Source organism: Lonchura striata, chromosome 5, assembly GCF_050655825.1.
Source record: "Lonchura striata isolate lonStrDom1 chromosome 5, ASM5065582v1, whole genome shotgun sequence".
Taxonomy (NCBI): Eukaryota; Metazoa; Chordata; class Aves; order Passeriformes; family Estrildidae; genus Lonchura; species Lonchura striata.
Genome location: NC_140707.1, coordinates 52,055,927 through 52,076,066, shown reverse-complemented (window position 1 = coordinate 52,076,066; position 20,140 = coordinate 52,055,927). Strand labels below are relative to the sequence as shown.

At 50.9% G+C, this 20,140-nt stretch overlaps 1 protein-coding gene across 2 annotated transcripts; it reads left to right on the top strand.

The window, feature by feature from the left end:
• Nucleotides 1-373: 373 nt before the first annotated feature.
• ISM2 (isthmin 2) lies at nt 374-18,202 on the top strand. 2 transcript variants are annotated; one of them, XM_031504849.3, is made up of 6 exons: nt 374-642; nt 13,402-13,662; nt 14,175-14,541; nt 15,333-15,473; nt 15,972-16,049; nt 16,298-18,202. In XM_031504849.3, the coding sequence occupies exons 1-6, from the start codon at nt 502-504 to the stop codon at nt 16,813-16,815; spliced, it is 1,506 nt and encodes a 501-aa protein (XP_031360709.2). In that variant the 5' UTR covers nt 374-501; the 3' UTR covers nt 16,816-18,202. The 2 variants fall into 2 exon arrangements, with proteins under 2 accessions (XP_031360709.2, XP_085438340.1); XM_085582214.1 differs by having other exon boundaries at nt 15,978-16,049; nt 16,298-16,960.
• Nucleotides 18,203-20,140: the final 1,938 nt, after the last annotated feature.

The following is a 20,140-nucleotide window of genomic DNA, read 5'->3' as shown; positions in this document are numbered from 1 at the left end:
CCGCCGAGCGGCCTCCCGCCCGCCCTCCGGTGCCCGGCGTCGCCTGCAGAGCTGCGGCAGCACCGGGGAATGACTCGGGGAGGGGAGGAGAAGAGGAGGAAAAGAAATCGGATTGCCGAAAGGATTAGGAAGTGGGGTGGGGAGCCGAAGCTCTCTCCCTCCCTCTCTCCCCGCACACATTTGTGAAGCTTTTCGGGGTTATCCTTCAGCATCAGTACCGGCTGGCGACTCGGGGGAGCCGCGACAGCGGAAGGTGCTCGGCAAACTGCAAGAGCGATCAGAGGGAGCTGAGTGGCCCGGGCCGGCAGACCCTACCCCGGCCCCTGCCTGTCCGGACACCGCACTTCCCGGCTCCGGTGGTTTATATATATATAAAAGATATATAATTTTTTTTACGTTTTTACTGCTCCTCTCGGAGGACAGGATTTGGAGCATTAAGGGCGGGCGTGCTGCCAGACCGCCTGCCCTGGACGTGCGAGGTGGGAAGAGAGGAAGGGAGAGATGCCTCTGATTAGAGGGAAAGTCGTGCTCATCCTCGGATTCGTCTTCCTGACAACTTTCCTGGCTGCGGTGAGAGGGCTACCCGTGAGGGGGAAACAGCGCAGCAATACCCCGAAGGAGAGGAGCTCCAAGCTGGCGGAGGTAGGGCGATATTTGGGGAAATACGGAGAGCCGGGAGGGTGCTAGGGCGAGCCCTTCCTCAGCCTCTGCACCCCATCCCGCGCCCAGGAAAGCTGAGGGGGGCGGCCGGGCACCTGGGCGGTCACTGGGGCTCCCTCCCTCGGAGGCAGTTGTGCATCTCGGACGGGAGCAGCATCCAACACGTGTCCCGCGGCTCGGCCGCCCGGGGCTCCGGGGAGAGAAGCAGCAGCGGGGAGACGCAACCCCCGCCCCTTATGGGATGTTTCCTCGCTCCTTGAGGGGCAGAGCCCATTCCTGGCCTGCGGGATTCTCGGGAAGCCTCAGGTCTTCGCGCTCCGCAGAGGCTGAAGGAAAGGGGATGCTTTAAGCTTCCCGAGTTCGGGGCCGAGTGCCGTGACCCAGTGCCTGGGAAGATTCTTTGCCTCCGGCGGCAAGCATCCCAGATAGGGGAGAGGGGTCCGGCTGCAGTTAAATTAGCAACTGGTGCCCTGCCAGGAATGCCAAATCTCCTCTACCAGAAACCTAAAACACTATGGATTTCAGCCACCGTCTCTCCTCCCCTCCCCGCCGAAACGCTCCCGGGGCAGGTCCCGGAGCGGCCATGCTCCCTTCTCATGCCGGCAACCTGCGCCCTCGCAGCGTCCCCCGGGACAGGCGGCCTTGGAGCCCCTCGGCCGGGAGGAGGGGATGTCCCGGGACATCCTCTCGCCTCTCGCCCCTCTGAGTGCCGGGTCCTGGCCCGCGCTGAGTGCCGAGCGCGGATTGTGGAAGGGGAAGCGTCAGCAGGCAATGAGGGACTGGTCAGACTGGGAACCAGCTGGTGGGACCTGATGGGAAGGAATCCACCAGGACAGAGGGTAGTAAGGAAGACTACTGGATGGTTAAAAGAAGCTGTTTTCCATCTTGAAATTGTTTCCTGGAGGAACAGTCATTCAGGCAGCAGAGCTGTGTTTAAAAAGAATGCTGCTAAAAGTAGGTGAAATGAATGATTGAGAAAAGCGATGATAGGAGGATTTTGAGCAGGACGGTAAGAGCAGCTCAGTCCTCGCTGGTGATACGCAGCAGTATGGAAAGCAGATTTGATCTCCAGTGTCAGTCAGACTGGGAGAGGAGGTACAAAGTGATGGGAATATACCGTATTGCAATTTAATGCCGAAACCGGGTCTGATCTGTGGCAGAGTCATGCTGGAGTCATGCTGGCAGCTCCTGTTGGGTGCACTAAACTCCCTTCCAGCACGAAATCCAGGGCACAAGTGTGAGGAGGGAATCTGCCACATGAATGCTTGGCCGACGGGCAAGAGAGGGCACAGGCTGCATCCAGCCAAGTACCACTATCAAGCCTGGTGATGATTTTGAGTGCAGAGTGGACTGAGCAGATGCAAAGAGAACTGCTGGGGATGATGTGCTGTACTGGTAATATGTTAGTGCTGCACTTTGCTACTGAAACTTCAGCTACAGACGTAGATGCTGCTTCAATTGCCAGACAGATGTCAGGCAGAGTGACCTCAGACTCCAGCTGCAGGAGTAGGGATTTACACTTGAAATCCAGGAAAGTATTGCAGCCCTGTGGCAGGGACCAAGGATAGGGACAAGCTGTCTGTTAGGAAGTTGTGCATGCCCTCACTACAAAACCCTGCAGCGAAGTCTCAGGCTCCTTTTTATCTGACATCTAAAATACATGGGAGAGGTGTGAGCTGCTGTGAGTCGCGGTTTGTGAATGGCTGTGAATGGGGAGCGTTGTGCGGCCAGCCAAAGATCACACACGGCACTTACACAGCGTGGCCTCTGTCCCCGGGACCTTTGCTTCTTGCAGAAATACAAACATGCAAGAAGGGTATAGGCAAAGGTTTGAGGGTAGAGGTTAGGAGCAAGGAGGAAGTTGAAGAATGAATTCTTCTGGCAGTCTGTTGGTGCACCCTGCATCCCTCAGAGTACTGGGGCACAGTTTTCATGGCAGGGAGGAAGCAGTAGGTATTGGCATGTGTCTCCTGGCTGCCTTTTGCGATGAAATCCTCTGTTTCTGGTGCATGCAGGGGACAAAGTATTCATGCCCAGCTGTTTGAACTAAAGCAGAGAACACAAGCACAGCAGCATGGTGGTTAAAAAAAATCCAGAGTGATTTTGGGTCATACATACAGATGGTTCGTGTTGCAGCGCTGATACGTCCTGTCTCTATGGCAGCAGGGCAGCCACAGCTGGAGTATTGGTTACACTATGGGTAATACCCTACAGATGTGGGTAGAATGAAGGGGGCTGTGAGGAGAAAAATAGAAATGACAGAGCAGAGCAGATAGACAATCAAAATCATTAAACAATTACATTACTTGGACTTTTTAAAATATAAGAACTTTGTTTAAAGCAAACATTTTTCCTTGGTTTAGAATTGAATGGGATTTTTTGTAATCTGTGCTGAGACTTAGAGTTGCACTTCTACACTAAAATAGTTTAGAAAAATCAAATAAATAACTTTTTCAGTAATTTTTTTTTAAACAGAAAGTGTTCTTATTGTTGTAGGAAGGATATAGGGAACACATGCTTTATTTTTGGGTCTTAGCCTTATGAGGATGTCCAAAATCCTGTACCTCAGTCAGGATTCAGTATTTCCAGCCATTACCAAAGGAGCAAGTACTTGTGTTTACATGATCTTAGCAATGACACAGGTCAGCAAAGCTTTGCCCAAATTATACTGTGCTCAGCATAAACAACAGATGTAGTGAGAATATTTTGTTATTTCTTCAGTCTATTTGACTAGAAGTTGAAAAGGCAGGATGGAAAAGTTGAAAGGCAGTTTTCTTTCCAAACTGTGACTTGACTCTAACAAGAGAAGATACCTGCTCCTTGATGATATTTGGGAAGGCAGGTGGGTTCAGAAACAGCAGATGGGCATACAGCAGGAGTTTAAGAAGCACTTTTGCAGGTTGGATGTGTTGTACTTTGATGTGGGCAGAAATGTGGCAGGATGGAGCACTGACCATTAAGTGGCTCTTCAGATTTGGAAAAGCTTGTGTCTCTTGTGGAGACAAGGTACAGCTCATCACAGCACTTAATGGTTTATTTATTTATAAAGTCAAGAGGTATAAATGAAAAATATGTTTTGGTAAACTGATTGGATTTCAAAATACTGGCCCTGAACACTGTTAATAGATGTTTGGATTCTTTACAGCTGATATCAATCGATGACAGTGCTCTTCTGGTAAACAGAAAAGAGCCACAGTACTAACATGCTACAAATGTAAATGTTCAATGATTAAATCAGTGTGAACTGACACAAGAGTTTCAATAGTTGCACACAGGAATAACCGAGAATGGTGATGGGCATGTTGGAACACCCCAGCAATGCTGGGGTGAGGCAGAGCAAGCCAACAGTGTTTTATGGAGGGTCCAGGCCACCCAGTCCAGCTCTGGTGGGCTTGGTGAGTGCTCTTTTGCAGGAGAAAACCACTCTTGGGAGAAGAGCCCAAGAGCAATATCGTCAAAGTCCCTAAATGTTACTTCAGGGCTGGGACAGGGGCAGATCCAGGCCAGAACTTGCTGTTGGATTTCCCCTGGTCTGAGGCTGTGAGCAAAGTAAATCTGGCATCTGTGATAAGAGATAATGGAAGGCAACAAAAGCAATATCAAGCATAGCATAAAGGCTGAGTTGGCTGCAAATCAGTGGGTTTGTGCAGCACCTGATATGACTGGCTCCTGACCCCTGAGAAATAAGGAAACAAGTAACAACACTAACATTATTCACATACTAAACCAGGCAGTGAGAAAAGTGATGGGAAGCTACTTGTAAAACTGAAGGTCTACACCTGATTAAAAATCATTTAAGAATTAAATGTATAGCAGAGATGTGATGCCTGGCCAGAGATACCAGCAGAAGATGAAGGAGCTCCAAGATGATGTGGTGTGGTTGTTCTAGATTTAAAGTGTTAAAGGGAAAGAAATCTCAACTGGGCTTGAGTGGAGTTTGTCAGGAGGCTGTAAGTTGGGGTAGCCCTGTCATTTGGAAGCCCTAATGAGCCTAGACACATTGGTTTGGGGAGACCATTGGGGAGATGGGCTGCACAGGCACAGAGGTCTGCGGGGGCCTGCCCTATGCCTCCCGCCCAGCTCTTGCTCCGTCTTGACTCCTCTAGGGCTCTGGCCAAGAAGAGCATCTCCGTTTCCCCGGAGCCGTCTGGCCGTGCCGTGGGTGTCCAGCTTGTGTCACCCTGCGGGAGCACCCTGCCGGCTGCGCCTCCTCGGAGAGCCCAGCTGCGGTACGAGCGGGCAGCTGGCTCGGTGCTGGCTGCCTGCACAGCCCGATCCCCGCCGCCACTGCGGGCTGTGTCAGTAGCAGAGTCATTCTGCCTGAGGATGTGCTTTTTACCTTTTCATTTCTTCAGCAATTAAGCGTTCTTGTCCCTGGCTTTGTCCTTGGCGGAGGTCGGATTTGTGGGTACAAAACGTTCACTGAAGCATCCTTCCGCTCTGAAAGGGGCTCTTTGTGCGCAGGGAGGTACTTCGCCTTTTGTAGCAAATTCCCTTTTGAGAAGTGCCAAATTATCTTAGTCAACACAGTTGAAAACCCTCCCGCCCTGGGGCTGAGACAGCAGCAGAAACAAAGGAGAGCCGGGTGTAGGGAAGCTGCCCAACAAGGGGGCTTCTTCCATTTTCACTGCACAAATAGGTCTGCTGCGTTCCCATTGTTACAATCAAAGGGGTTCCTGTAAAAGGCACATGTAAGGGGAAGAGATTAGGCATAAATCACCCCACAGGGTATTTCCCTGCACTCTCTCGAGGTTCCCAAAATTGTCCAACTCGTGCAGAATCTTTCCTCAAAGACAGTCACACTGGAGGATCATCCTGCCTCCAGCCATGATCCTTCGCAGTGGGGTGATAGAGGGACTGTGCTGGAGAGTGATTCCTGCTTTCCTCTTGTCAGTTTTTTAGGGGTAGGGAGTGAAAACTAGCCCACAATAGCACTAAGTACCCTTCCTCTCAGAATAATCCTCAAAACAAGAAGTCTGATACTTCCCTTAGGGAAGCCTGAGGACAGTCTGAGCTGCAGGCAGGCCAGCAAGGTGTACCTGTGCTGTCCAGCTCCTTCAAAGCAAATGTTATCAGCCAGAGGCTCAGGTTTTGTATAATATACTGGAGCAAGGAAGAGATTGCGGCATATTTCTGTGTTAGATCAGATTTGTTTCAGAAAGAAGCTTGCAAAAGTGCAGTGTAAGGACTATTTTTTGTTTGTTTTGGTAGAATATTTTTTCAAGGAACCTTCATTGGGCAGTCTGATGCTTTTATGTGGCCAGGTATAAAAGTCAACCTGCATGGTGTTGCTTCCAAGCAATTCAGTTTCTCCATGTTCATTCTGTGTAGGGACTCTGGGGGGTTGTCTGAGAAGCTGTTTGAGATGTACTTTCATCTCAGTACTTATGAGATGAAGACACCAAAAATATGGTGACCTGCCTGCCTCTGGGTCCTAGGTGGGCCTTGGCATGAAGGGCACCAATGCCTCTTGGGGTTCATGTTGGTTTAGTCTCTAGGGCAAGGATACATCTTCAAAGAGAATAAAATGCACTCCCTCCTGCTTGTGATTCCCTCCCCACCTCTTCCAGCCGGCAGAGGGAGGCCGGTGTTGATCGGGTCCTGTCAGTTTCTACACTTGCTTTGCGATATTTGGGGTTTTCTTCCTTTTACAGTTCTGCCTGGGCTGTGGCAGGCAAGGAAGCAGCAGCTGGAGCAGTGGGAGAGTTACGGTGTGCAGACTAGCAAATGCAGATCATTAGCTGGAACAAGTTAATGGTTACTGAAGCACATGGGGTTTAGAACTGGAACAAGTTAGCAGCTACTCCCTCTGATGCCTTGGGAGCTTATTTGTATTACTGCTCAACTGTGTTAGCAGAAACCATGTGCCCTAGCAGGAGCGTTTGCCAGAGAGCACCAGAGGATGTGGATGTGTGTCTGTTCATCTCTCGGGGAACCTCTCTGTGCAGTCCCTGTGGGAGCCTTTCTCCCATACCCATCCTGAAGTCTCAGGATCTTCAGGTAATGGGTGCCTTGCCACCAGCTGGTGTCCTTGCAGCAGGCACCACCTGTCAAGAATTGGCCCCTGGGACCTGTGTGCTTGGGCACAGTCTCTGGTGCGGGGACAGCCCCATCTGCTGTGCTGGGACATATCAGCGGTGCCAAGGACATGCTCCAGCTTCTCCATGTCGAGGCCTGTGTGCTTCATCTGTGTGGAAAGCAGCCCAGTTCCCCCTTCGGGACAGGTGGGGAGAAGGAACTGAGCTGGGGTGAACCTTCTCAAGAGTCTTCTCCAAGAACGACATGGGAGACCCACATGTATGCCTGGCCTGGCCGCAGGCTGCCTGAGGAACATGTCATTTTCTTTGCAAAATGGGAGCCTTGCAGACAAAGAAATTTGTCTCAGTGTTGAACAGAGAGAAGACATTTATGGCAGAGAAACATCTGCCAGTGAAACAAGCATGCTCTGTATGAGGAGGTCAGCACCTTGGCATGGTGAGGTGAAAGGCCACAAGGCTGCTGCTTTTCCTCCTTGTGTCACAAGTGATCAGGGGAGTGAGGATGCCATGAGCACACCCACAGGAGAGGCGACTGGTGAGAGGAGCTGGGTTGTGCCAGTGGGATACATGGTGAGAAGCATTCTGAGTAGCCTGGACAACCTCCTCATTTTTGGCCTTGCACAAAGTCAGCTATGCTGTGTCCTTGCTCCTCATGGCTGTGCGTGCTTCTGCTTCTCCGTGCTGTGGTGTCTTCTGCTCCAGGGCTGGCTCTGCCTCAGGGGCAACTGAGTCACCGACCTTGGAAAGAGTTCTGAGATTACAGTTGTTGCAACTCTGAGACATGAAAATAAATGTGAAACATGAGGAAGCCTTTGATGCTGCCTCCTGCAGATCCCTACCCAAGACAGTTGGAATGAAGCTAGTTTAGAAAAGAAAGTGATACCATATGATCTGAAGTATTTTGATAACTGAATGAAAATTATAATCATGAGGGCGTAATAATTATCTGCACAGCCCACAGTTTGCTGCTGGCTCCTGCTGGTCTGTCATAAACAGGGTCTGCCCACGTAAGCATGATAACCAAGTGCTTTGTCTGTTCCATGAGCACTTGTAGAACTCTCCTAAAACCTAAAGGGAGTCTTTATTAAAAGAAAAGAACAAACCAACAAAACCAACCAAACAAACCAATACCCCCCCTTACAGCACCCATGTAAGTTGATCCTGAGGTGGATAGGATATTTCAGCATTTGGGAAGTCTCATTTCTGCTCTTCACCTGTGTCACAGCCCCTTTGCGGGCAGGAATATAACCCAGAGCACAAGAAGAGGGAGGCAACTGGAGGTGTTAACTTCTTGAAATTACCTCTGGCAGATATACCAGAGCTCACATGTCAAAATCCTGAGTGACAGCTGCTGCTAAGCCACCTGTCTGTAAGCCTAAATGTGTTGGATCTGATGGCTGGGATTGTGGCTCAGAAGGTCTTGCAGACAGTGACAGGAACTGAGCGGCATGTTTGCCTTCCCTGTTATCTGGTAGGTACCCACCCAGATCTTGACACTTCTGAAGATGCTGTGCTCTGTCACAGCTCTGGGAAATCCCTTAAGTGGGTGATGAGCTGATGGGTGGCAGAGGTCACTTGCCTGATGTGTGTCCCATGGATTTTCCATCTGGCTGAAAGCCTGCCAATAGATAGGTTATGTGCTGATGGACGGGTGGATGGGTTATGAACCAGGAGGATCAAACTACAGCCCTCAGGAGGCCATGGTGATTTCAGCTGGATGGAGTAAAAAAGCCCTTTATTTGGGCAGTGCCTCATAGAGGAGAAAATATGTTCTATGGGAGGGAGGCATCATGGCACACTGCATTTGTTCCTGCTGATCACCCTGCTGTTCAACTTTATTTTAAAGAGACAGCAGTGTTACCTATTAGCACTAGAAAAACCTCCCTTTCTCCCCATCCCACCAGCAAAAATTGTCATGAGCCTTTCTGCAAACTGCAACCCCAGAGCTAACCCCAGACATGCTGGGCTTCCTTCTAATGCAACCAACCAGCCTTCTCTACTTCCATAGCTTTATAGTATGGCTTTATAGTAAAATCCTACTCTGGAGTTGTTCCTACCCAGTTCAGTCCAAAGATAATTTTTTTTTAATACTTTCTCCAGATCCTTGCAGCTCATTTAGGTAAATATAAAAGGAAAAGTTTTATGGTTAAAAAAAAAAAAGTACTTGACTAATTCATAAGTGGGCAAGAATTTGCAACAGACAGATTTTAAAATAATGTTGGAAAGCTTAGGGGAAAGAGAAGGAAGGTCTATTCAGGAAAAGATCAATAGTTCTTCTGGTGGTTTCTTGTTTCAATACAGCATGGTAAAACTGTTCAAAGGAAACCTAACACAAGCAGTAATGATTAAGCAACAAAAGCCCCCATTCCTTATAATTATAGCTCAGTGTGATACCAGCCTTTAGCAAATACGTCATTTTCTTCACTGCAGTGTTAACAAGCCCAAAGCACAGCCTGAATGTTGCCTCTGATCTGACTGCCGTGTGCACAGGTTTCTGTGGTTCAAGTTGAATGAGTTTATGTGCTCGATAATTGGCTGGGATAGGTGTGGGTACAAGCTGCATCCTCTGAGCTTGTCCTGTGCTGGTGACTTGCTTGCTCCACTGGCTGCTGATGCACAAGCTCTAGCAGTGCTTCACTGCCAGGAGAGTTCTCTCAAATGTGCTTGGATTGGTTTAACTCCATGATGAGGGGCAGCTCTGCTCAGCAGTCTATGTGGTTACAAAGAGCACTGCTGTTGGGTGCTCTGGCAGCTTGCAACTCCTACAGAAATGCTGAGGAATGTGCTGGAGGGACAAGTACCTGTGGTTGTGTAAGTGGCAGTGTGGTGGTGTCCCTGGTTGCCAAAGTGCAGTACAGCACAGGAACTAATCTGATATTGTTTGCAGGTTTAAAACTGCCGTAGGATCTGAAATGTCATGTCTCTAATGGTAAGAGCTGCAGCACATGAACATTGGTCATTTGCTTCCTTAACCCAGATTTAGTTCAAAGCCTTACAGACATTTCTATCAAAATCACAAATTTTAAGAGCAGAAGAAATTACTAGAGCCTGGAATTTCTTCCCTAGTGCAGTTGCAGTACTCATGTGTTGAGCCCAGTGATGTGGGTTTGGCAGTCTCCACAAGAAAAATTGTCACTTTTCTTTTTAATTGTTCCTGTGGTTAATTACCTATGGCATTAAAAGTATGATCCTTATTCCTCAGTTAAATTTGTTTGGCTTTGACTTGGGCACATTGCTTCCTATTATGTGTTTCTGTTCTGGATTACAGTCTCTGGTGCCTGATGGATTACTGCCTTAAAGAACTGGAAAACTGAGTAATTGCTTTCTTTTTTCAGCATGAGAAACAAATTGAATTGTACAAGTCTTTCACTGGAGAAGTCTTTCCATCCCTTGAAATGTTTTTGTGGCTGCTCTCTTCATCATCTCCAGATTTTTGAGCAATTCTTATAGAGGTGTATGGACTAGAAATGGAAAAATGTCAGCTTTTGGTCTCTAGAGCAATGATGTGTGGCCTTTTCCACAAACCTTGTTGCCCGTGTTATGTACAAAGTAGGCGTGACACTGCAGTGAATTGCTAATGAGTTATTTCCCCTTCCAAACATCTCTTCTAAGCTTGTGCCTCAAGATGTTTCAGTGGTCAGCCCTACACGTGGGACAGCCTGGACTATGTGGGAAGGGCTCCTGGGCTGGTAGGTAGGCAGCTATGATCCTGCTTACAGCCTTCAGTCAACACTTGATCTTCACAAATGGAAAGTCCATGTTCTTTCCTGAGTGCTGCCCCAGAGTTTCCCTCAGGTTCCTGCCCTGGGAACCCTTACTCCCAGCCAGGTAGGATATGCCAAATGTAAACAGGAATAGCTGTGGCAATTCCTTGTTCAGCTTTTTCCTTTGCTTGGTGCTGGCTGGTTGAAGGAGAAGGTTGGAACTCGGCTGGAAGACACTGATGGCTTCCCAGCACTGCACTCTGGTTGCATGGTGGTAGAAGGAGAAGGGAGCTGCTGATGACCAGCTCTCCAATGGTTTTCAGGCTTTCTCCTGGGCTCTATAGAGAGCAGAGGAATAGTGTTCCCTCTGGATAAGCAAAGTCTTCTCTTCCCTTAGCCCGCTGCAGTGGCTGACCTCCACCCTTGATGGCTTTATCCAGCTGCTCCTTGGGCAGTGCAGAGGAGAGGATGGGTGTCATGCAGCAGGAGTGCAAACCTCAAGGGCAGCTGCTTGTGTGGCTGTCAGGGGACCCTTGATGACTTGGAGAAGACACATCTGATGCCATGGATGCTGTGACCTGGAGGGAGCACTGGCTTTCTAAGAGCTTGTTAAATCCATTGATTGATTGCCTGGGGCAGGGCACTGAGCTGTAGATGGGAGGACATCTGATGCAGGGACAGATTTTAACCCAGCAAAGCTTCAGAGTGATGCAGATGCCAACAGGAGGGAGCATTGGGTGGTACATTGTAGTGACCATTGCTGAAGGGCTCTTGGCCATCCAGGGTGGCAACCTCTGTCATGCTTATGCCTCCAGAGTATCTGGGAGCTGAGGGAGTTCTGTTTGCGCTGCAACACTTTTGCAGCCAGGTCCCCTGGAGCAGTCTTACATTTTCCCTGTGGGAACAGTACTCTGAATTTCTTGAGCTTGTTTGGGCGTAAAATCTGAATTAGGCACTGAGTGTAAATTTGGAGACTTTGAGTCTGTTCCTGGCTTGCTTCCTTTGGTGTCCTTGGGTGAGCTCAGATCTTGTTGCTAGAGGAGACCTCACTTTCCATGTGTATTAAATTTGGGTTGTGTGTGACATGAGCTTACCCAGCCCAATAAGCTCTTTGCAAATTAGGCAGGAACGCCAGCCTTCCAGGGCTGTTGTCATTCTCTTGTGCAGGGGTTGTGTTGGGCATGTGCAGCTGGCAGCAAACCCAGCACCAGCAGGCAGTGTTGTGCAGCCAGCACTGGGACATGGCCCAGCCTGCTCAGCCCCCTTTGCTGTTTTTGTTCCACCTGGGCTCCTTACTTCTTGTCAAGAGCTCCTGGGACATGAGACTCAGCAAGGGGTTCAGGCACTGGGAAATGGGCTGAGGCAGAGCCAGGCATCATTCCCATGCATTCTTCCCAAAGCCATTATGGTTTGGATGGGGACAGAGGGAGCTGGGATGGGAAGGTGTATCCAGGGGTATCCTTCTGCTCAGGCTTGCTACCAGCAGTGCCCCAGGAGTCCTCCAGGCCAGGGAGAGGAACAAGCCCCAAACACTCTGGGCAGCACAGGTTCTGTCCTCTCTGCAGCCCTCTCTTCTCTGGGCCCATCTGGTGGAGTCTGTCACCGGCCCTTCCCTGCGTTCAGCCTGCCCTGGGCAGCAGCCAAGGGACCAGCAGCGTCCCTGCTGCTCTTTTCCCTCCCCCGGGGATGGAGGGATCGCGGGCTTTGATGTACAGGGACAGGGCTGGGGACGGGCTGTGTGCGCTCATGAGAGTCTGGCTAGGCTCCAGCTGCCTTTGAAGTGCTCCAGTGATCAGGATGAAAGGGAGGGGAGTCCTTCCCCAAACCATCTGGCTCTAATTGCAGGTAGAAATGCCTCTCTCGTCCCCCCCGCCCGGCGCTGTGGGGAGGGGGCACTCCATGCTCTTCGTTAATCCCACGGCTCTCGACTGGGCTGACGCGAAGGGTGAGAGCTTGGGAACAAAAGGGGGTTTCAGCTGGGCAGCCAGAAAAAGGCAGACACTGGCAGAGATGCTGGGAGTTCGGGCACCTCTGCTCTCAGCCTTGAGCCGCGGGGCCCTTCCCAAGGACGCCCGTGCCTCGGGGGGGCTTTGCCAGTTGTTCCCGTCTCGGGTTTCTCGGGCACCCGGAGCCTGCTGGCCCCTGCAGTCACGCTCGTCGCTCTCTGGTGCCAGCACGCCCGGGCTGCGGGACAGGGAACGTGGGAACTCGCCAAGCGCAGTCCTTTGGCAGCACTTGCCGGCCGCCTCTCGGGCAAGGCTCCCTGTCTGCTACCCCTGCTCCTCCTGGGACTGGAGGGTTAGCCGTGTGCCCCTGGAGTGGCAGCAGCACTTAGAGCCATTGGCAGCACTCGCAAGTGAGTTTTGTTGACTTGTTTGGCTGGGTATCTTCCCTTTCCCAAAGAGCTAAAGGTAGCTGCGTTATATCTGCCAGCAGTTTCTTTGTGTCTTTGTGGTGGCCTTTGGGCACCATCAGAAATTTCAATTAAACCTGTGCAGCTTGAAGTCATCTGCCCTAATACCAATACCACAGAACAATGTATTTGGGTGAGGTTTTCCCCTTTGTCATAAAGCCCTGGTTGTAAACTTTTTATATAAATGTATGAAAGTATTAAACATGACTTGTAGTAACTCTGACCAGAAGCAACCCTTGTTAACCCATTTCCAGGGCCTGAGAAATAGATAAAAAGGGAGAGTGAGAAGTGGAAAGCCAGATGAGGTGGGCAATAGGACAGCAGAGGGGTGCAGGGAGGTGGTCATGGGATTGGGAAGTACCAGTCTGAATAGACCTGTAGGTTCAGATGCAGCAGAACTGAGCACTGGCACAGCACAGGACACTTGGTATTGACTTGATTGATTAACATCCTGATGCTGCAATAAGATGGGGTGAAGGAACTGTTTGGGGCAGGAGACCAGACTTCTCTTTGCTGGGTAGTGGTTTGCTCCCTGTCCTGCACCACCACCATCAGGAGATGTTCTCTCTGACTCTTCCCTCACCAGGTATCAGCATCATCCAGCCCCCGTTCAGCAGGGGACGAGGAGCTGCCGCCATCGGGCAAGGCACGGGGGCTGAGGCGGAGTGGGCAGGCTGGCCCGCGGCGGCACAGGCGCAGGGGGGTGGCTCAGCAGGCTGCCAGGAGCCCAGCACTGCCCCAGCCCAGTGGTGCTGGCCAGGAGGAAAGCCTGCCCTTCATGCTGGACCTGCAGAACTTGCCAGGACTGGCCAATGTGGACCTGAGTGCCCAGAACCCCAACATCCAGGTGGGGAGTGGGTCTGGGAGGGCCAAGGGGGAAGTGGGTGAGTGCTGTGGGGTAAGTGGTGCTCTCCAACCTCATTTGGTTCCTTAAGAGAAGAGATCTTATGAGCAGGGTCTGTATGGCTGCTGTCATGTGTTTTCTTGGTGACTGCTAGCTGCAGATAGCAGACATGGAGGAGGTCCCCAGCTGAGGAATTTGCTCACAGTCTTTCCCCTGCCCCGCTCTACCCCACCTGCTCTTCACAGGGAAGGAGTAAACCATCCTTACATGGGGGACCTCTCAATTTCTGAGGGTGGTGTTGGCCCCTGTGGGTGACCACAAGCCACCCTGTGCTTCCCACTCTGTTCCTGCTCAGTCCCTCTGGATGAGGAGATACCATTTGTGCTCCTCATACGGTCCTGCAGCCCTGAGTGCCTGTGGCCACTTGGGCTGGGAGGCAGTGCATGGTCTGGTAGGTCTGTCCAAGGGCTGTGCCCCAGCTCACTGCCTTGCCTCACCTCATATCTGCCTGCCAGGTGACCATTGAAGTGGTGGATGATCCTCAGGCTGAGATGGAGATGGACTTGTTGAAGGAGACAAGCAATGACTGGTCTCTGACATCCTCTGAGTGGTTGTCTCACAAGGACCTATTCTGGCCCCTCTTCTGGGAATACACTGACCCTGCTGAAGGGGAAGAGGAGGAGGAAGATGAAGAGGAGGAAGAAGAGGATGACAACCTGGATGTAGAGGACAGAGAGGAAGAAGAAGAGGATGATGATGAAGAGGAAGATTACCCAACAGAATATGAGGGGGAGGAGTCCATGCTTAGTGGAGTAGGTGGTAACTGGGACCAGCGATGGCCTGGGCAGAAAAACTGGATCTTTAAGGAGAAATATAATTATGGTGAGTTCTCTTGGCATGTTCAGCTGCCATGCAGACCAGCCATGCCCTCCCCTGTCCTGCCGGGCCTGCAGCCCTCCACCAGGGATCACAGCACACTAGTGCTCAGCTCCTACGTACAAAATAAGCAGGCATGCCAAGGAGCAAGGCCAGCACACTCAGCTGGGGCTGCCAGCAGTCAGTCATACCAGTGTCCCAGCAGGAATTGTCCTTGCATGTAATCACTGGAGCATGGGCTCTGGCAAAGGCATGCTCAGATGAGACATACAGTATAGATGTTTAATGATGAGTGCTGCTGCCGTTGACTCAGGTCCCTATAGTGACATTAGTGCCAGAAGCCTTTTCCACAGGCCTGGGTTCCCCCCAAGAGAGGGGCTGCAGAGAACTGGATGACAGATTCTAGTGGGCAGATGGGCCAGGGCACCACAGCAGCTCCCGCCTGCAGCTTCCTGACCATGACCCCAAAACCAGCCAGCCTTTGCTGATACATGATGTTCAGCATCATGGCCAGTGTGCTAGGCCATGTGGGGGTGGGCAGTGGTATGGTTGGTATGACTGGAGCAAAGCTGTGAGAATAAGAGCCTTTGTTCAGGGCTGCTTCCCTGAGGTTGACAGTGAAGATGGAGCTGGTCCTTGGCATTGTGTGGCTGGGCATCTCTGTGTGCCCCAGGCAGCACTGTCCCTGTCCAGGGATAGAGGCAGAGCTGAGGGAGGTCCCAGGTGGCTGCTGTCTCCCCTCCTGCTAAAGCTTTGCTGCGGTCCATCACTCTTTGCCTCTTCCCTGCTGTGCACAGACTATGAAGATGAGGAGGAGTGGAGCCCATGGTCCCCTTGCAGCAGCACCTGTGGCAGTGGCAACCAGAAGAGGACCCGATCCTGTGGCTATGCATGCACAGCAACAGAGTCGAGGACCTGTGATCTGACACACTGCCCTGGTGAGCCCCTGGCCAGAACAGTCCTTGGGTACTGTCTAACTTTGATGTGGGCTCATCCCCCACTGCTGCAGACTGGGCATTGCTCATGCTTACTTATGTTTAATGTGATCAGGGCTAATGACCATGGGACTTTGTTTCCGCAAAGAAGCTGTGATTTGGCTTCATGGCTCCCGAGGCAGTTGTGTGGGGCCCAGGGGTGGTAGAGCTGGCATTGAGTTTGGTGTGTGACTTCTTGCACCTCTCTCACATTGGGAGCTTGAAATCCTCTCCTGAGACATATTGAGAGTCAGCTCTATCCACTGTGATTTACATAACTAACAGCTTCTGTTGGGCCAGTTTTGATGCTGGCCCTTCCTTCCAAACACAGGGCATTTTACCAAAGAGGCAGGAGAGGGGTTGGGAGATAGGTGGTGTCTGGTGCACATACAGAAGGAAAAAACCACCTTTCCTCCAGTGTTCAGCTGGGCTCTTTGTTTTGGGGTTTTTTTCTGTCTCAAGGAGCAGAAGGAGAGATGGTCTTCCCCACAGAGGAGACACCTTTCAAAAGCGACAACACCACAGAGCTGTTCAACTCAGGTCAGCCTCTGCCTGTGCTTTGCACTGGGGCTTCAGTGACAGACCTGGGGAGGGTTGTAGCTGGCTGGGGGGGAGGGTTCAGGGTTCAGCCAAGGGATTCTGTGTCTGGTATCCAGACCTGCCTGGCTGCTCCTGCCTGGTGGTTGCAGGCTCCACTGGTGGTGTTGGCATGGCCTCAGGCAAACGGCCGCTGGGTAAAGTGGGGTGCAGAGCATGCATGCCCTCATTCTTTTGGTATTCTCCCCCAGAGGTGGACAGCTGTGAGAAGTGGCTGAACTGCAAGAGCGACTTCCTCACCAAGTACCTGAGCAAGGTGCTGACGGACCTGCCCAGCTGCCCCTGCTCATACCCGCTGGAGGCCGTCTACAGTGCCGTCAACCTGCGGGACGAGCAGCAGGGCAAGAGCTTCCGATGGCGGGATGCCAGCGGGCCCAAGGAGCGCCTGGACATCTACAAGCCGACGGCGCGCTTCTGCCTGCGCTCCATGCTGTCCCTGGACAGCACCACCCTGGCCGCCCAGCACTGCTGCTACGACGAGCACACCCGCCTCATCACCCGCGGCAAGGGGGCCGGTGTCCCCAACCTCATCAGCACCGAGTTCTCTCCGGAGCTGCACTACAAGGTGGACATGCTGCCCTGGATCCTCTGCAAGGGTGACTGGAGCCGGTATCATGCCGTCCGGCCCCCCAACAATGGGCAGCGGTGTGCTGACAACCCCACTGAGGAGGAGTACCTGTCCCAGCTGCAGGAGGCCAAGGAGTACTAGCCACAGCAGCTCTCAGAGGTGCCACGACCACCACTGGCTTGCGTCCCTGCACAGCCTGGCCAGCCCTGACCCCGCTCATGGGCTCCTCAGTGGTGCCAGGCAAAATGGGGAGGATGCACTGTCCATCTCACCCCCTCAGAGGAGGGTCTCCTCTGATTTCTGAGGGTGCTGGCGGTCATCGTGGTGCAGTCCCTGCCGTGCCACCCAGGGCAGTCCTGCAGTCCAGGGCTCCTGGCCTGGCATGTGGAGAGCAGCAGGGGCTGGGAGGTATAAAGGGAACAAGGGGCTGCTCCTGTCTGCTTTTATTCTCTATGACCTTTCAATGCAGCCTGAAAGCTGAGCACAGGGCGAAGTGGACTCAGCTCCTGTTGGCTTCACACGACATCTGAGGAGCTGCTGCAGGCATAGCTGCCTGCTCTTGTCTGTACACCTGCCCTGGCACATGCTGGTTTATGTCTGAAACTGGGGGTAGGTCTTCCTAGAGAGTGCAGGGCTGTTCCAGCCACGCATACAGAGCAGAGCCCCCATCCTGGGTTTGTGCATGCACAGTTGGGAAGGAGCAGGGAAAGGCTTATGGATCTGTAGGTCTGGGGGAGTGGGCTGTGGGGCAGGAGGAGACTGGCTGCCTGGGCTTCCTTGCCAAGGTTGCCTAGCCACCAGGGTTTTGGCTGCCAAAGCTACATGGGTGTGTTATGTGACCTCAGAGGAGGTCAGCGTGGGGACACACCACCTTGTGTGCATTTCAGCCCCACTGCCCTGGTGTGCGGGGGAGCAGGGTGGTAGCATCTGTACAAGTCACAGCACTAACCCTTCACCAGACTTTGGCCCCTTGGCAGTCCCCAGAGGGTTTCAGGAGCACCTGTGACACAGCCCTAAAAAAAGTTCTGTGTTTCCCACTCACGGTCCTTCCAGGGGCAGGAGGCACCTTGGCCGCTGCTCATGCCATTGCTGGTGAGGAGCAAAAAGCACTGAGCCAAGCTTGGCCCAGCTCCATGCTGAGTCTGCCCATGTCCCCAGCTGCTCCATTCTGTGTCTGCCCAAGTCCCCACCTGGAGGCAGTCCAGACAAACCAAGCCATGGACCCCTCAGGCTCGCTTCCAGGCCAGGCTCACAAATGTGGCTCCGGAGGAGGAAGACACACGTGCTAATAATATCAATACCTGGTGTCCACAGATCAAGGATTGTGATGCTCTCTGTTGGCACTTTGATCTTGTCTGGGTTTTATTCAGCTTTTCACAGGTCCATGGCAGTGTCTCCCAGCATATTTTGGAAGCTTTTCTGCAGAGAAACTAGGCTGAGCACCTTTGTCGCTGGACATTCAGTTGCTGAACTGGCAGAAAATTTATAGCTTTTATTTAAGAAGTTTTATGCATCAGGGGAAATAAAAGTCAAGCACATATAAAGAAGAATGGAGTAATTTATAATCTAGAGGTTTCATACAAGGCTGCTAGCTACTCCATGTACTTCTGCAGGGTACTGTTGAGCCAAAAAACTGGTTGCAGTGGTCCTTAGTGGACCATCCTGTACAGTCTGTCGCTTTTACAGGAGCTATCTTCAGCCTCAGTGAATATTCTGAAAGCTCTTTGGAGATTCTTTCTGGGGGTGTCTTTGTATCTGTTGTGTGTATGTTGATCCATTTGCCTTGGTTACTGATAGAATATTGCATCCCTGGTCATCCATACCTAAGACTTCATAGCTGGTAAAACAAAAGTATTAATGAAGTTATTGCTGAATTATTCTTACTCAACTATTTTTACACCCTTGTATCCCTAGACTGTGGATATGGGTTCTATCAAAATACTTGCAGCTATCATCCATTTCCCAACAGACATGCAGTCTGAGACAACCAGTGTTCTGTAAATGGTGAGAAGGAAGAGACCCAAATAAGCATGGATGGAGACCTAGACCTTGGAACATTTTCATGATCACTACATGTTCTCTAGCCCAGATGGTCATTCATTTGCTTTCTGGCAAAGAGGTAGGTCATATAGAGGTGGTCAAGAGGGGGGTGACAGTGATCTGGTGGCTTGATTCTGAGAGCCAGGGAGACTCAGCAAGAGACATGGAAGCAAATGCATCTGAAGCCGTGGAAGGATGAGCTTGTGAACTGCAGTCATTCAGCAGAGCATATTTCTACTCCCATACCATAAGCCATCATTAACATGATCCGTGAAATTTATTTAGCATCAGTGCAGACTTCTTTAAAACAACCTCCTGTTGAACGTGCCTAGTGTTCAGTATTGGACCCATGCATGGAAGCAGGACTTCCACAAACAGTCTTTCTTGAAGAACACTTGCAAAAGCTCAGCCATTTTGTTTGTTAGATTGGCTGCTCTCTAAGGAAGTGCTCTAACAGTAAGAGTGTTACCCAGGATTTTTACTCTCCTTTTTACTCTGACTATGTCAGCCAGTCTAACGCCCAGAAAAAAAAAAAGTGTAATTCCTGTAAGAACTGGAGTTCCTGTCCAAGGGCAAGTAAAAAAATTTCCTGCATTGATACTCCCCTGTTCCCCAACATCCCCACAAAAGCTAGTTGAGAGCCAAGTAGCTGTTCTGCTTTGCTGCCTCTGTGGTTTGGACAATACAGGCACAAACTGGAGCATGAGAAACAAGCACCGTTGTTCCTTATACAAGCACCTTATGCACTGTGAGGCTTTGCAGGGCATCATGAGAAAAGCAGACATTAAGCAAGTGTTTTATTTTTATATCCTGTCAAAGATTCTGTCCAGCCCACTGCTATTTAAGTAATGAATCTCTAAGCTTTCACTCCTTAAGTTTATTGGGGTTTTTATATATATAATATATATATAAAATGTCTTTTATTCCTACAAAATTTCACAGAGAATAATTCTTTAATCTGATGCTGCAATAAAGCACTTTATATATGTATATAATCATGCTGATGTCATTCAGTTGTGACTGAAGCATATGTTGCTATTTATTTTCATTGGGAGGGATGATACTATGTTTTATGCTGTATGTCTTGGGTTCCTTCCCTTAACATTTGCATTTGAAGTTGTCTGGCTGCAAAAGTCACAGGTAAGAAAGACTATCTGGAGCCCATGGGATATGTGAAGTTCTGCCTACAGGGAAGGAAGCCTCCTACAAGAAGACCCTCAGGGTCAGTGCTGAGAAGTAAATGTTTTACCTGTGCCCCAGCCCTGACCTTGGCCTTTATTCTATGGTCAGCCTGGCCAGAGCTGGGTACTAGCTGATGGTCAAGCACACCACAGCAGGGGGAAAAAACCCCAGCATCATCCCAGCTAAAAAATTGTTTTGGCAAACCACCTCCAGAGCCAACAGCTAATTATAGCAGGGCGATTTG

Excerpts from the sequence above, each read along its gene's own strand:
- ISM2 (XM_031504849.3), top strand. The coding sequence starts at position 502 with ATGCCTCTGATTAGAGGGAAAGTCGTGCTCATCCTCGGATTCGTCTTC. Across the intron at positions 15,474-15,971 it reads TGATCTGACACACTGCCCTG|GAGCAGAAGGAGAGATGGTC; the intron begins GTGAGCCCCTGG and ends TTCTGTCTCAAG. Across the intron at positions 16,050-16,297 it reads CACAGAGCTGTTCAACTCAG|AGGTGGACAGCTGTGAGAAG; the intron begins GTCAGCCTCTGC and ends ATTCTCCCCCAG.